Below are 16,327 nucleotides of genomic sequence, written 5' to 3'. Positions count from 1 at the left end.
ATATCGCAGAGTCAAGGACATTTAATCTAGCCGCTGTAAGAAGTCTGCGGTATTCAACATAGTGGATTTCTGCAAGGTAGGGGGCTGGTATGGTCCGATAAATCTGGTCCCCTAGGAACATCCCTGGTTTTACCAGGGCTATGTCCTCTTGTCTGGCAATGTCACTCAGTCTCCGGGAGATCACAGCTCTAGCTTGATTGTACGTCATAGACTCAAAGTAAAGGTGAGACAATCCACAGGATTGAACCTCGTTAATGACCTCCCTTTCCCACGATGATTGGAAATCGTCCCTCAATATCAAGGGGGCAATACCCACTGGTTTAAAACAAAGCTTGAGCCATAGCCAGAGCTTCGTCTTCAAGGCCACATACCGTAGAACTTGCCAGCCGACCTCTAATCTCATAACCGCACCCGCTACCGAGGGGGGAATCCTAAGGATGGCTCTGAGGAATCGCGTTTGGATAGAATCCAGTTTCAAAAAATCCCTACGGGAGCCTAAAGAGATGCCCACCAAAAGAAGGGGGAGGACTTTCATTTGAAAGAGTCTCAAAGCTATCTTCACTGATTGAGCCTGATTCTTAGCATATAGAGATCTAATCTGGATGGCTGCTTTAGATGCATTAGTTGTTATATAGTCTCTATGGGCCAGAAAAGGGTTCAGGTAGTCTAAAGTCCCAGTGCCCAGTGTGCTGACCAAGATGGCAGCCTCTGGCAAGCTCAACTGGATTTTTTTTTGGGGGGGGGGAGGTGAAGAACTCTCATCCTTTCTACCATAAAAGGACAGCTTAGATGAAAATTCTTCCAAAACCTGGGCTATCAACAGTTTGGCTGTCTCATGCTAACAAATTAGTCCTGATTATGGCTTTATACTCTTGAATTTATACCACTGCTTTGTATGCAGCAGATCCCAGATTCAAATCCAGGGATCTTGGGAAGCCAGGCTGGAAAAGACACCTCTCTGTCTGAGGTCTTACACTGGGGGTAGTCAGTGTGGCTCCTTCCATGCTTTGGACTACAACTCTCATTATCCCCAGCTGGTACAAGGTAATGGAAGTTGTAGTCCAAAACATTCAGAGGGTGTTATGTTGGGGAAGGTTGCCTTAAAAGAAGCACTGGCAGTCAGAATGAACAGGACTGGGCTAGATGGGACTTAATGGACATCATATATTCAGGATGCAGCAAGCATTCTAATGCATTTAAGACTCACTCGCAACACGTTGATATCGAGGCTTCTGTCGATGTACTTCTTCTTTTCGTATTTGTCCCTGATAAAGCCCTCCACTGCTCTGCATGGAAGTCAGTTAAAGAAGAACAAGGAAGGGTTGACAGCTTGTGCACAACATGGTCAGGCAGCAGCAAGATTCTAGCCCAAGCTAGACCTCTGTCATAGCATGGTTTGACCCACACCTTCTCTATTCTTGTTGAAAAGGTAGACATTGTGACAACAAGGATCCTTGGCTGAGTCGCTATAGCTGTGCTTGCCAGCCAAGTGGTAACAGTGCCTTTCTAGTATGAGCTACAGGACATGTGCAGATCCAGCAGCAATCCAGTGCCTTTTATGGTGCTTTCGCCTCCAATCTACCTAGACCGTGGTGGGGATACCATTTTAAACCCAATAATTACATTCTCGTCTGGGCAACCTTCTGAGGGCCACATGCCAGTGGCAGATGAGGCCAGAGGCAAAGGTGGGCAGAACAACAAATGTTTTTACTTTTGTATGGTAGGCTAGTTTTTACACACACATCCCTCTCTATCCTCCATCCATGCAAGAAGCATTATCCAAGTTCAAGGGCATGTACCAGCTGGGCAAAAACACTCAAGGTGCAAGCAGAGGTGGTGTGGCCTGGAGAGAGTCTGAGAGCTAGACAGAAGGGCTGCATTAGTCCCTTGGGCCTGAGCTTGACAATTAGAAATGCAGAGGCCATAGCCTTGGAATGCGCAACACATGCCAAGATTTTTTGAGCGAATGCTGTGCACCACCCACTCCAGTCAGTTCTCTCTTCCGTCCCTTTGATCAGCCCCCCTGCCTCGCAAAGAGACAGAGAGACACACACATTTCGCTTTTCCAAGGAATCTTGGATACAGTATAATTAAGCTGAGCGTTAAAAAAAGCACCTAGAACTGAAAGTGGAAGTGAGAAAACACCACTCTTCCAACTCCAGCTCTATGGACTTTTCATGGGTGAGAAAAGTCCATCTCATGACCAAGAGGGATTTATAGGAATATGGCTCAAAGGCATCATGGGTGCTGGGGAAGACCTCAAAGGCACAACTGCACCCATGGGCACCATGGTAGCAACCCCCAGTTCGACCCGGTGGGAGTGGGAGCAAGATCATGACTGCAGGGAGGGGAGAGCAGATGGGTGTGCACTGGAATGCAGGCAGAACTGAAACATGGTCACAGTCATGAGGAAGGCAACCACCAATGAAGTTTCACCACCTGTTCTGCTGGCCCTGCATTCAAGACCCATAGTCACAAAATGGGACAAACCCGCTGCATCTGTCTGCTTTGCTGTGGGCAGTCACCCCTCTAGCAACAGCACCTTCTGCAGCCTAATTTTCCAAAAAGTGCCAAGTAACAGAGAGGCCTCAATGAATACAGATTCTAACAAATATTTTAAAAAGTTATACATTCCATTTAAGGTAGACTTCTGCTCCCTTCAAAAGTATGCATTCAGAGATTAGTGAGATGCCCTCCATCCAACAATATGCTGGGAGAAGAGAGGCAGAAGAAGGATGCTGGTCCGTCTGAGGTCGCCTGAAGTTCTCCGGAAGGTAAGCTTCATAGAGGCGATTTGCTTTGCCATTTCCCATCTCCTGCATGCACTGGAACAGAAGCAAGAAACCTTCAATAATGGCATGGCATAGGGTGCTGCCAGTTAGGCTATTCTTGCCATCATTTCACTTTGAGCATAAAATGTTTTATGGAACCCAGAATGCAGGAGTATCACAGAGCCTGCTCTGTGCTGGTATGAAGGAGATGAGAGTTTTCAAAGTCTGCCAAAGCAGTTTCTGAAAGGTGCTCCTACACCAATCTGCAGAGTCATCGGTAACGGTGACTTACTTAATTCATGCCCTCGATTTCTGACAGATCAGCAGAAAATGGCTGCAGCTCCTAATGGCTACAAAGAGCAGGCTTCTTGCAGTTTTTGTTCTTTCAACAAGGAACACTTTTTGCTTTTGCAATAGGACAGATTTACTTTAATTCTTCTCTCCTTCCAAAGTGGATGCCTGATATATTCTCAAGTGCCTGCATCTGTATTTGTCTTGCCCATTCATATCGCTGCCTGCCTCAAACTTCCCACAGTTCAGCTTTCCTTTGACTATGCCGCTTTTTCAGCACAATTACTCAATTTTAGTTTTTATTAAAGTCAAGGCAAGGAACAGAGATCACTGCCAGGAATACATTTGCAATGTCCTCACTCACTCGAGAATTAGGAATATCAACTGAAGTACAGATTGGGCAGGGTGTGGTAATACTTAGGGTTTGATTCAGGCTGGATAATTTTGTTTGTGTGTAATACAACCATCTTTTTTTTTTACTTTCTACAGAGTGTGTAAGCACTGCAGCAAGCATAACCTGATTTGCATAACAGAATGATGTCCTAGATCTGAAGCACAGTAATAAAAAGCAAGAGCTGAACTGCAGAGCATGTCAATGACAATCTCTGAGTAATAGCACACAAGCTCAATTTACTCTTGTTCAGACTCCTCTCCTTAAGGAGCACTACCTACCAGATCCCTTCTGGAGGGCAGACTTCAGGCTTGCTGCATCTGCTTTGGTTGGCAGCTCTTGGGGTTCTAAGCAAAAAACAGAGCTACACTCCAGCACAGAGCTATGCTCCAGCGCATGTGTTTTCTAACTATTGGGGGCAGGGAGTGGGGGGAAGGTTGCATGGAAGAGCGCCCGAGTAGTCCAGGCTCACGTTTTTCCTTCTCATCTGCCATTTGAGAAAAGAAGGCCAAGGTTCCCCATATTAATATAAGCAGAGATACAGAACTGCAGAGAAGCTGAATGGTCCTCAAAAATGAAGCCCACATACAAGGGAGATAGTTTTCTGTTACTAACCTGTATTTGCTCTTGTGTCCATTGGTCCAGATTGACAGATTTTACCCGGGATATGTGGACACCCAGGTTCCTGTGGATTCCGGCGCAACGGATGCAGATGAAAACACCAATATTCCATGACGCCCATCTTGGCCCTGCAAAAGTACAAAGGAAGTGGTCACAGGAGCACTTCTGAGCATCAAGCTAGTTATGCTGGATGGGCTCTGCCCTGAAAACTGCTGCAAGCCAGGCAGGGGCTGAAGAGTTTCCATCTGCAATGTAGGCTGGCTTTAACACATTCATTACCAAAGGTCACAACCATGCTGGAGAAACGAGGGATTGGGAAAGAATCCGACCATGCTTTCTATCTTTAAAAACAGGCACAGGACTGGAGAGGTGGGGGACAAAACGGATGCAGGCAGGAAAAGACAGTTTCATTTTTATTTAACAGGTCCAAAAATTTGTCTATTCCAACCACATTGACTAGGAATCCATAAGAAAAGCATGAGTTTCAGAGCACCATCTTAGAACAAGAAGAAACATTCTTTTTCAAAGGCAGAAGATTTCTCTGTATGCAAAGGCCTCTGCAGCAGATATGCATAAATCACAGGGTGAAGGACATTGGGCACTTTCTAGACATTGCTCCCATCTGCACTTAGGTCTAGTTTACATATGTGAAGAGAATGAGGTGCAGATTGCAGGTGAGGGGGATGCACCTCATTAAAAAAAAAACTTGCTGCAAATCTGTGATTTGGGAGCCCTCGCCCAAATATGAATTGAGTTTCATTCATTGCAAAGCCAACCACAACTCTTTCCCACACAAGCCAGCTAGGAAGCCCACTGCAGAGTAAGAGAGGAGTCACTATGCAAGGCCGCACAGTGCTGCTCACTTTGTTCATGTGCCCTTAAAACTGAATAATCAGCTGCTTTGAATACAACCAGCAGTGTGGGACAGAAATGGTTTCTCGCCTACGCTGCTTTGCACAGGCAGATCCTTAAAGGAATAGAATCGCAAGTCTTCAAGTCCAGCCACAGAGGCAGTTGAGTGCAGCAGTATTGGGAAGGGCTGCAATTCAGTGGCAGAGCATCTGCTTGGCATGCAGAAGGCCCCAGGTTCAATTTCTGGCAACCCCACATAGGACCAGGAAAGACTCCTGCCTGAAACCTTGCAGAGCTGCTGCCAGTCACATGATATAGTTACACCTCACTTTTCTTGCTGGCTCTACATTTATGTCTTGCTTTTCCCATGGCTGTCTTAAGCATATGCAGCGCCGGGGTGCAAAGATCCACCCAGCGCCCCCCTCCCCCAGGTTGCCCAGTCCCAGGCATGCAGGAGGGCAGAGCTGGCCAGCCACCTCAGCGCCTCGCTGGCTTGGTCGCCCCTGAACTCGCAGTGCAGAACCGCCCGCAGAAGAACCCGCTGTGGCGTTCTGACCAACGGGTGGGCTCTTCCCCGGACTCAACTCTCGGGGCCCCAGACTCTTGGCCTGGCGCCCCTGAGAGACCGGCGCCCAGATGCCCTGCACCCCTAGCGCCTATGGGTAAGACGGCCCTGGCTTTTCCTTCCAGGAGCTCAAGACTGTGTACATTTTTCTCCCCTCCCACTTTTTATCTTCTCAGCAGCCCTGTGAGATAGGCCAGGCTAAAATAAGCAGCAATAGGTTGCTTATTCCTGCCAATAGGTTGCCTAGCTAGGGGGAAGATGCAGGGGGTCCAGTCCTGTTGGCATGCCTGCACATGAAACCTCAGACGCCAGAGAAGTCAAGCGTTTGAATGATGAAAAGAGAACCCAGGTAACCACATATTATAAGTTATTTTTAGCTCTGAAAGTTAGCTAGGAATCATTTAGGGTTAGGTCTAAAGTCCCTGTTATATTTAGCATTTACTTTGTTGGAAAGGATTAGTAATCTAGATAAAGCCGTTTCATCACCTTGAGGGTTAGCACCAACTGATTCACATACAGCTCTAGCCTGCGCTAAGAGATGCAAATGTTGGAAACATCTGACCCCCCCCCCCTTCATTGAGACAGTAGATGGGGGACATACACCAGTTCAGAATATCATGCTGGTAGGGCAGATTTGTTTTTCCTTTTCACCACCTGCATGCACAGTTCTATTGAAAAAGCTTAAGCAGACATAATGAAAGCGTTAACTGTTTTAATTGTGTCCTACTATTGAGAGGCAATTTCCAGCTTAGCTTCTTGGCTTCTGCAGGCACAAGAGTCAAAACTTAAGGGAGAGATCAACTGCCACCAACTAAGTTGATTTTAAAGGTGTTTTTCTTCCCTATCCTTCACAATCTAAAAAAGGAAGTCTGTTTTATTGTTTCATTTCTATTTTATAAATGATGTAAGAGCAGCTTTGAAGGCGCTGGATAAAAAACAGAATCTAAAGCTACTCAGTAAATCAATATATACATAAAAGGGGCTCCCCCCCCAATATCTACTATCTCTGAACCTACGATCAGCAGGGGAGGCCTTGTTGGTGGTGGCACCACTGCTGGGTGCTGCCCTCTTGGCATTAACCCATGATAGGGCTTTCTCTGTGGCGTTTCCCTATCTGTGCAAAACCATCTCTGGTGAGGTGAATTTTGTCTCCCTCATTATTAACATTCTGGCAGAATTTTAAAAGCATTCCTGCTTACCCAGGCAGTTGATGGTTGAAATGTGCTGTTCCTGTCAACTTTGAAATGATTAGCTATGAGGGTATGCAACTGTAATAAATAAATAAATAAAATATATTTTTATCCCTCCCTTCCTCCCAATGGAGCCCAGGATAGCAAATAAATGTTTTTAATGCTCTTAAATTTAATTTATTTTAAATTACATTACAGTGGTACCTCTAGTTACGAACTTAATTCGTTCTGGAGGTCCGTTCTTAATCTGAAACTGTTCTTAAATAGAGGCGTGCTTTCGCTAATGGGGCCTCTTGCTGCCGCTGCACCACCAGCACACGATTTCCGTTCTCATCCTGGGGCAAAGTTCTCAACTCGAGGTAACTCTTCCAGGTTAGCGGAGTTTGTAACCTGAGGCATTTGTAACTCGAAGTACCACTTAATACCAAAATAAGCTTTAATTATATTGCGTTGCCACTCTTCTTACCACCCTGGGCTCCACTTTATTTGTCCACCCCAACCCACAAGCTCACAAGCAACAAATGCACAAACCACTGGACAACAAGCCAGACTTTGGAGAAACAAAACCATGGCCAACACCACCACTGTGAATGCTTGGGGAAAGCGTGACATAAAATACAAAATTTATAACCACCAACCCCTTCCTCTCCAGTGTCGATGCATTTTCATGACTCCATAGAATAACTTGAAATCTACAACACAGAGGTATTGAGCGGGGATGGAGAACCTTTTTCAGCCTGGGGCCGCATTTACTCATGGGCAACATTCCAGTGGCTGTATGGTAGTCAAGAGTAAAGCAATATTAGTATGGCAGGCCACATTCCAGCCACACAGAAGTCATAGGTTTCTATGGAGACATCCATTTCTCCATCCAGGTATGCTAGAGGCATCACTACATTTCAGAGACACATTCCAGGCAGGCCAAAGCACTAGAGGATGGAATGAAGCAGAACCAGTGATGCTCATGACCTGCAAATAGCCCTGGAGAGCTGCATCTGGCTCTTGGGTCGAAGGCTGCCAACCCCTGTTTCAAAACACAAGAAGCAAGGAACATCACAGTATCCAAGAGAAATGCCTGAACAGGATTAACTAGGCTATAGGTGTGCAGGCTTCAGTGGGCTGGGGAGTGGAGAAAGATTTCTATATAAATAAAACATTAGCAGAACACAAGCAGCTCTGCCTGCCAGCTCCACCATGAAAGCAACTTAAAAATGCACAAATGAAACAGCAACTGTACTGCCAACCTCTCATGGTGCCGCACAGCACTAAAAATGCATGTATGCTGGAACTTTGGTGTGAGGGAAAGTGGAAGACGGCACAATTTTTATCTGGATGTTATGGAAAGTATGTATCTGCTCTTGTTGGGAAAGGATAACAGCCAGTAAGGATATTATTGAAACCAAGTTGGATTGTGGGCTTAATCTTGAGGGCTTCCCAACAACATTCAAGCCATGGCTGTGGAAGAATCCCTTAGTAGACGGTCTTCCTAACAAAAAGAGATTCTAATGCCTGCTGCTAAGGAACAATTAAATTGGCTTTGCATCCCTACTGCTAAGCTCCTGTGCCTTGAAAAGACCCAAGTGTCCAAGAGAAAAAACAAAATTAGCAAGTTTCTTAACATGTTTCTCCAAAAACAGTGTGTACAGTCACCTTCCCAAAACTGGTGCCTCCAGATATTCTGGATCCAGCAAATTACAGCCAATAATCAGGGGTGATGGAAGCAGTGGTTCTGGAGGGATCCAGGTTGGGGAAGCCTGGTGTAGAGAACTCTGTTATTCCATGAAACAGCTTTTTACGCTGTGAAAGATGCACATTTCCCCTATACCTTAAGTTCAGATATTAACCAAAGGCTATAGCAGGGGGTAAATATCATCCTACAATTTTATGATCTCAAATACTCATCATGTTTTCCAGGGCAAGTCAAGAAGGGGGAAAGAAAACACTGTTAGGCCTTCAAATGGAACAAATCCCAAAGGCACAACTGTATATATAGAAGAGGGAGGGAAGGGAAGGTTGTTTAAATTGTGGGTTGTGCCAATTTACAATTTTGAGTGGTTTTAAAGGCTACAATGGGTTGTTTTAAAGGGTGGCTGATCCACCACTGGAGCAATAGACTAGGGCCTTTTCTCCATTTGCCAGAAAAAAATTCAAATCTATGAAGGTCCAGCAGAAAGTTTAAGCACATACCTAATTCATACTTAGGAGGAATGAGCCTTCAGGGTCAGATATCTGACCCCAAGTAAATTGGCCAGGATGTACAAAAATGGTTTGAACCTATGTTGGAAGTGTCAAGAGATGGAAGGCACATTTTTCCACATGCAGCAGACCTGCAAAAAGGCTAGAGGATTCTGGGAGACAATATATATTGAATTGAAGATGTTTAAGACGTCCCCCCTCCCCCCAAAAAAATATTAAACCAACCCCAGAAGTCTTTCTTCTAGGAATAATGGAATTGGATATCCCTAAGAAGCTACTTAATTTATTCCTGTATTCAACGACAACAGCAAGAGTAACATATGCACAAAAGTGGAAAGACAAAGATATGCCAACCAAGGAAGTTCGGCTGAACAAACCGACAGAGTATATGGAGTTGGCAAGTTTGACAACAAAAATTAGAGACCAGGAGGAATCTATATTTTGAGAGGTGTGAAAGCCCTTTGCTGAGTATTTGAAGAAACATAACAATAATCAGATTAACACACAAGTAGGATTTGAACTGTAATCAGCAATAAAACAGTAGCTATGATGTTTTGATGACACTGTGTGAAATGTATTATGAGAAGTTGGGGGAACTTTTATAACTCATGTAACCTTTTGTTCAGGGTTCTTCTTCCTTGTTTTTGTTTGGGAGTTGGAACCTTGTTGCAACAATAAATGATCAGGCTTAACTAGCTGTTAGTTTTGTTTCTTTAACCTGGCTTTGGTCTCGTGCTTGAACCTGACCAGTTCTGAACTGGCTAGACCCAAAGTTGGGAAACAATTTAATTAGAGAACCCCAATATCCCGTCCTTAATAACATTAAGAACACATTACGGAGCATCAATAATAAAAATCATAATGTAAAGCATACTGACAGCATAATAATAAAATAGTCGTGATAACAGTCCCCCCCTGACCCCACTTAACAGGTCATAGATTATTTAATGGTTAAAGCCCACCATCACAGTGACACAAGTTTATTGATATAATCTCTCACCGGCCAAGGAATATGCTCATAATGTGTGCTGCCCAAAGTCATATTTTGACTATATTTACGAAAACAATCTTTGCTTTCATCACTCCCCAGACAGACAAGTCTCTCCGTTAAACTCCAAGCAGGTTCTGTTTCAAAAGAAAGTGGTATCCACGCATGTGGGTTTTATGAAGGCGTTTTGACATCTCCCAAAAGGATTTCATACATTCATCACTATGGCTACCTGCCAGGTTTTTGTGTGAAAAAAATATTAAATTGAAAGTTCAATTTTCTACAGAAAGCAGCTGTCTTTCACACAAAACACAAATTTAGAGGCTCCAGTTTCACATTACAGCCCATGCTATGAGCTCAGGAAAAAAAAATGTATACATTTCATTGTTCATAACCAGGTAGCTCAGGGCATCTGCAAAATGGAGTCTGGCAAAGACCAGCTAAAACATCAAATGGCTTGCAACCAATGTTAGGGAACACTGAGCTGTACAGCTCAGTTAGGATATCAAATCTTCCACAAAAGGTGGACAGTCACACAATTACATCACACACATGCCATTCCCTTATCAAACCACCTATATATGCTTTAGATATGTTGCTGTCTCTGAAACATCACTGGCTTTGCCTTCTAGCTCTAATGAAACCACACAGTGGCAGTTAGATTGCAGATGTAGAAAGTTGTCATTTCCACAGCTTGGAATGCAGGGTGGAACACTGAAAATAAAACCACACAAAAACTAATACAAAAGTTGTTTCCAGCCTTACCACTTCAAGAGCAGCTGCACATATAATTTAGCCCTCAAATGCTATGCACTTAGCTGGAACTCCAGAAGACAACCCCAAGTTGAGAGCAGGTAATATCTGCCCTCCAGATATACTTTTGGAAACACATCTTAGGTAACAGCCTATGAAAACAGACATCCCTTCTCCCTTTGCACAACTGATTTGGTAACCACATATGATGTTAACTGACTGCATCAGAGGCTCTAAGGCAGAAGCTGGAAAGCTACCAGCCACCTAGAAATCTGAATCAAGCTGGCATCCAGGAGTACTGAAATATTTATTTAGGTCTGTCCAAGGCCAGAGCCCAGAAGCTTCCACTCCCAGGGTGGAAAAAAGTACTTGTGCCTTGGAATTTGAAATACTCTTCCAACCTTGCTTATGGGAAGTACCCATGATAAAAGCAATGAATAAATGCTATGGTTAAATACCAAGAACTGTGCGCCATCACAAAAGTAAGGAAGGGTAAGGTCTTCCCATCTACCTGGCAATGTGCTGCAAGAGGGTTGGATTTCAGAGAGGGACTTAAGGGGAAATTCCCACAACACACTGGGGCAAGAAGGAAGCAGGGGAAGGCAGGGGAATGATGTTTGGACAAACCAAAGGAGGAATTAGGGGGCAACCTTAAGACCTGATGAGCAGACACAGTAGAAGTTGCAATAATCAGCTGGTGAGGGCTCCACTTGGGGAAGAACCTGCAGCTCTTGTCACCTGTGGCTCTGGATCCAAAGGAACCTGTGGGAAAGAAGGGATGTGGATCTGGAAGTAGAGAGGAAGAGTTTGGAGAAGCGGAAGTATCAGATACAGTACATCTGCGCAGCGTGATCAGTTTAGTGTTAAAGATTCAAAGACAAGCGAGCCAGAGAATGTCACACATGCTTAGAAAACTCCAATGTTAGCTTGACAAACCATTCTCAGCATCCATACCCCACAGCAGGGTTAATACAAATCATAAGGCAGGTTGGGCCCAAGGCAACATGGCCAAAGACAATGCCCTTTTCTGGTTATGCAAGGCTCCTGGAGACCAGTGGGACAAGCCTACCCATCTTTATTTGAATGTGAACAATGTAACCAAAGCAGCTATCCTGAAAAACACAGTAGCATCCAAGAATACAGTAAACCTGCAACTTATGTGCATTTAACTTGTGCACATTCAGCTTTACTTGCTAGGCGATTTTTGTTTTTAATTAAAAGGTGGAAAGGGGGCAAGCATCCGGAGGGTGGGAGGAAATGGCAATTCCACCCTTCATTGCACGCAATGTGTTTTGACTATGTGTGATTTTGGCTTTATGTGCTATCCCCGGAATGTAACCCCTGTGTAAGTTGTGGGTCTACTATATTCAAACCCACTTCGCGTGCATATGAAATACCACAAGTGACCATGGTAGGCAGGCAGAACAGAGTATCAAGAGCTGCCATGGGCAGCAGAGAAGAGAGTTGGGTCGCAAAGGCATTTGGGGATGGGAGAAGCCAAGACAGGTGTGGGTTCTGCGAACAAATGTTTTGGTGGGGACCACCCCACCCAAGGCAAAGCAGCAATCAACCTAACTAAAGAGGGACATGCCAGGGACAGCAGCTAGAGTAAGCCTAACCATGACAGGCTAAAGGGGAACAATGGAAGTTGCCTTATTGGTACATCTAGCTCAGTATTGTCTGTATTTACTGGCAGTGGGTCTATAGGATCTGACAGGGTTCCCTCCCAGCCCCACATGAGGATGCTGGGGATTGGACCCAGGACTACTGCATGTAAAGCATCAGATTTGTCAGAGTTACAGCCTGGTTTATGCTGTGTGTGTGTGCATTTTAATATCACGTGTGAATGCACACACCCCTGCTTAAGAAGAACCCAAATTATTCCAAGGTAACCAACATTTTACATCCTGTATAAATTATGCAAATTTAAGCATAATTTTTGCAGTTTGCCCTATATCCACTAGACAGGACAATGGGGCCATGGAAGGTCATGTTAGATGTCACTTCTGAGAGTTCACAATCATAGTTTGCATGCTTTCAAGCATATATTCTCAACCATAAGGGCTGGAATCTTGCTTTTCGAAAAATAATAGTCCTGATTCTAGGAAAATGGAATTGTGCGCCCAACACTACGTTCTGTACTTTTCTAGTGCTACTGCAAAAACAGTAGTATAAGTTATCACTGCAATTTAAGCAATTCCATTTTGTGCTGTGGCAGTGTTACCTTACACTGAACCTTTGTGGGTAGGGGCCACATGAAAAAAGTTTTTCCAGCCTGGAAAACAAAATGAATTTGCTTCAACAAGCACATTTATTAACACACACTGAGCAGCCTTGACTCAGCTTTACCATCAAGCACTGGGAACGATAAAGGACAATTTCATCATTTCTCTGTGTAGTCACAGGAAGTTAACGCAACAGGACCTTTTGAAGACGACAGCATTGGCTACAGCCAGTTGGAGGGTTTCTTGAGCAAGGCAAAGGAAGCAAGCGTGGTTGAAGAAACGGGAGCTAAGTTTATGGTCTGGAGAAAATACCTGTCAACAGCCTTTGCCCTTCAGTTCCTCTATTTGCCATACTTCCCCCTCACCCTCAAGAAAAACTCAGATAGCTGCTATGAACCAGAATAAGCTGCCCATGGATCTATTTCTTTGTTTATAGTGGCTCCAGTTCAAGTTTCAACCAGATTAAACATGCCATTGTTGACTGCAAAAGGTTTGTCGCCTCCTTAGTGTGTTCTGCAACTGTAACATCCCAGAAGGCACAGGCAGTTCAAGTTCTTAATTACCAAAAATTTGGGAAGTGTGTTCCACTGCAATCAGTGGGTCAGGCTGCTCATCAAGCAAAAGAAGTGTCATCATCACTGCAATATGTACAGCACTGAGCACATTCTGCACTACATAAATGTTAGAACACAGCAACAGCCCCGCAAACTGCCTTCACTCAGACTCAAGTATTGCAGGCAGGCAGGCAGGCAGGCGATCAAGTTTGCTCAAAGCCAAAAGAACAACCTTAGGTATACACACAAATGGACACCCTGCAATTAGCCATGTTACGCACAATCTGATTAATCTTCTGTTGTTGCCTTTGTCCCATTTTCTCAGCACTGAAGTCTACATGCCTGCTTAGGCATAAAACCTCCTCGTTCACTGCCATCCCATTTCTACGAGGTATCTTTCCCTCTTCAAGGTTGCTGTGGCAGCGTTTGTGTTGCCTTATGCCCCAGTTGCAATCGATAGAAAAACAAAAACACAGGTTCAAGCCAAATGCAACCTCCCATGAAACAAAATTGCTACAAGCCTGTACTAGATACCATTATCCAAGTGGGGAAGTGCTTTAAAAATGACAAAATCTCAATGACTATTATATACAGAAGAGGAACACGGGAGGAGGTCAACCTTCCTGTACCACCTTCATCTTCTGACTTCTGCCAGGCGCTCTGGCTGAATCACTAATTTTTACTCCATCTTGATCAGGATGAACCTCTTGGAAGTATTGGGGTGCAACCTAGCTTGCACTGTAGGCCGATGCATCTGCATGAGAAAGTGCCAAGTTTCCTAGACTGTCCTTATCCCAACCTGGGTTGTTCTTCCTTTAGTGTTACTGGTAACTTAGACCGCCTTCTTCCTTAGCGACCCTCTTGGGTGCTGAGATAGGCAAAGAAGACCTGCTTGGTAGTTCCTCTGCCTTCATAGAGACTCAGGTGGGGGTGGGGTGGGGACGCCTGGGAGAGAGCATTGTCTGTGGTGGGCCCTAATCTGTGGAACTGCCTCCCTATGGAGGTGCATCTAGCAACTTCATTATACAGTTGCTGGAGAATGCTGAAGATGCACTTTTTTACCCTGGCTTTTGACATTTGAGGTGCATGTTTTTAGAACCCACCTTATTTGTATGATTGTAAGTTTTTAGTGTTTTTAATGATGTAACCTGCCCTGGGACTTTAGGGTGAAGGGTGGATGATGATGATGATGAATTGCTGACCTGATCTTACTTCCTACATCTCTTCCCTCCCTTAACAAGACAGAACTAGCATCTTTCCTATCCAAAATTTATTCCAATAATAAATATCTTTCCTATTCTCCTAAAACCAGACTCTTGATGTGATTGTATCCAGAGCAAAGTGTGCTGCTCCAACAGGGTTCAGCTTCTGCCAGCATTCAACTCAAATGCTAATGCCCCCAATTCTGCAGTCCCCATATTTATATTTTGTAAACCAATTAGAAGCCAAATTTAGCATTAAGCAGTATGTAAATAAATAAAGTTCCGCTTAACTAGCCTGCACAAGCCCTTACTGTGGAGGATGCAAACCAGACAGCAAAATGTAGCATTATAAGCAGAAAGAACAAGAGTGCTGCAGGCGAAATAGAAGAGTATATTCAGATAACTTAAGAAGACCAACTCTCTGCAACAGAAGGCACACCACTCCCTCTCTCTCCCCCTGCCACCCCACCAACAGCTGCCAAATCCCCAAATTAGGGTTGTTAATCTGGCCCAAGGGAGAAATTGTTTCAGGCCCAAAATATGGCAGGGAAGCAAGCAGTGAGCATTAAGAAAACCCTATCTACGAAGTCATCCCAAGAGATATTTAAATTGAGCACACTGTGGATGTGCATAGCAATCTTCACAGTCAATTATCTGGCCAGGTGTCATTTCAATGTCAAAACATGGCTCAGGAGACTGTTCCATTGAAGACAAATGGAAAAAAACCACGTTACCAAGGAGAGTTTAAGTCAAACTCAGGCAACTGCAAAAGGTCACTTTCCCCACCCATATCTCTCCACCTAAGGCTCTACTCACTTATAATTCCAGTCTGAGGTTTTGCACTTTTGACTAAGCTCACCTGCGAAGTTGGAAGCCCTACCAAGGTGAGGGAAAACCTCCTACAAGATACAGAGGATTCTGGAAAATGTCTGAGGTCACATACACAGCCCATATGAGATGACAGCAAAGCCTGTTTGGTCTTGCCATTTACTCTGCAAAAAGGCAAACATATCTGTGAATGGATCCTAGAAGTACACAACACAAGGAAGGGTTGCCCACCATTACTGACCTGGCACTAAGGATCCAGAACTGTTATAAGACACCCTTAGAACCCTAAGAGTCCCTGATCACAGTCTGAAAATCATGGATCTATCAGGTATTAACCGCAGATTTCCCTCGTCAAACCTAACCAGTTTTCTTCTCGTGCTAGGCATCCTTTTTCACTTTTGTTTCCTTTTTGTATCCATGCTTTTAAAATTTTCTGTACAGTTTTGCGGGGACACTGGCTGTTTGAAATTTGTTAGCTGTGTGGTACATTTTACATTTTTAATGGCACGCTTCAGTTTTACATTAATTATACCATCAAGGTAGCTTGCTGTTTTATGGGCTACTCAAAAATGAATGCTGGCAGGTCAGGGAGTGGATATTAAATACTGTACAGACTTTAGGGAACGTTTTAGAAAGCGGTTTCAGCCAAGTATCATAGAGAGCAAAACTATCAGTCTTGGCTTCTCAGGGAACTGTCATAGAAATATCTTCCAACGCTCAACCACGGGGAGGCTAGCGTAGGCTGCTTGGAGTCAAGGACTATGAGCACACAGGAAGCTATGCAAATGAAGAAAGGAAACTCAGAAAAACAGGAAGTGGACAGAAATATGAGGCAGGCACACCAACAAGAAACTAAGCAAAGGTCTTCAGCAATATTGGTCATTGGTGTTATAGATCTGA

The 16,327-nt window shown here is 44.3% G+C and overlaps 1 protein-coding gene across 2 annotated transcripts in view; it reads right to left on the bottom strand.

Annotated features, from left to right (window-relative positions):
• SMAP2 (small ArfGAP2) overlaps positions 1-16,327 on the bottom strand; it is a 30,105-nt gene that overhangs the window by 10,327 nt on the left and 3,451 nt on the right. For both annotated transcript variants that reach the window (XM_053398930.1, XM_053398931.1), the window contains exons 3-5: positions 4,069-4,202; positions 2,740-2,825; positions 1,208-1,286 (exon numbers count right to left, since the gene is read on the bottom strand). In XM_053398930.1, the coding sequence (XP_053254905.1) occupies positions 1,208-1,286; positions 2,740-2,825; positions 4,069-4,202 (299 nt within the window). The remainder of the gene's footprint in view (positions 1-1,207; positions 1,287-2,739; positions 2,826-4,068; positions 4,203-16,327) is intronic.

Source organism: Podarcis raffonei, chromosome 8, assembly GCF_027172205.1.
Source record: "Podarcis raffonei isolate rPodRaf1 chromosome 8, rPodRaf1.pri, whole genome shotgun sequence".
Classification (NCBI taxonomy): domain Eukaryota; kingdom Metazoa; phylum Chordata; class Lepidosauria; order Squamata; family Lacertidae; genus Podarcis; species Podarcis raffonei.
The sequence above is the reverse complement of the archived record's forward strand: the minus strand, read 5'-3'. Positions and strand labels throughout refer to the sequence as shown.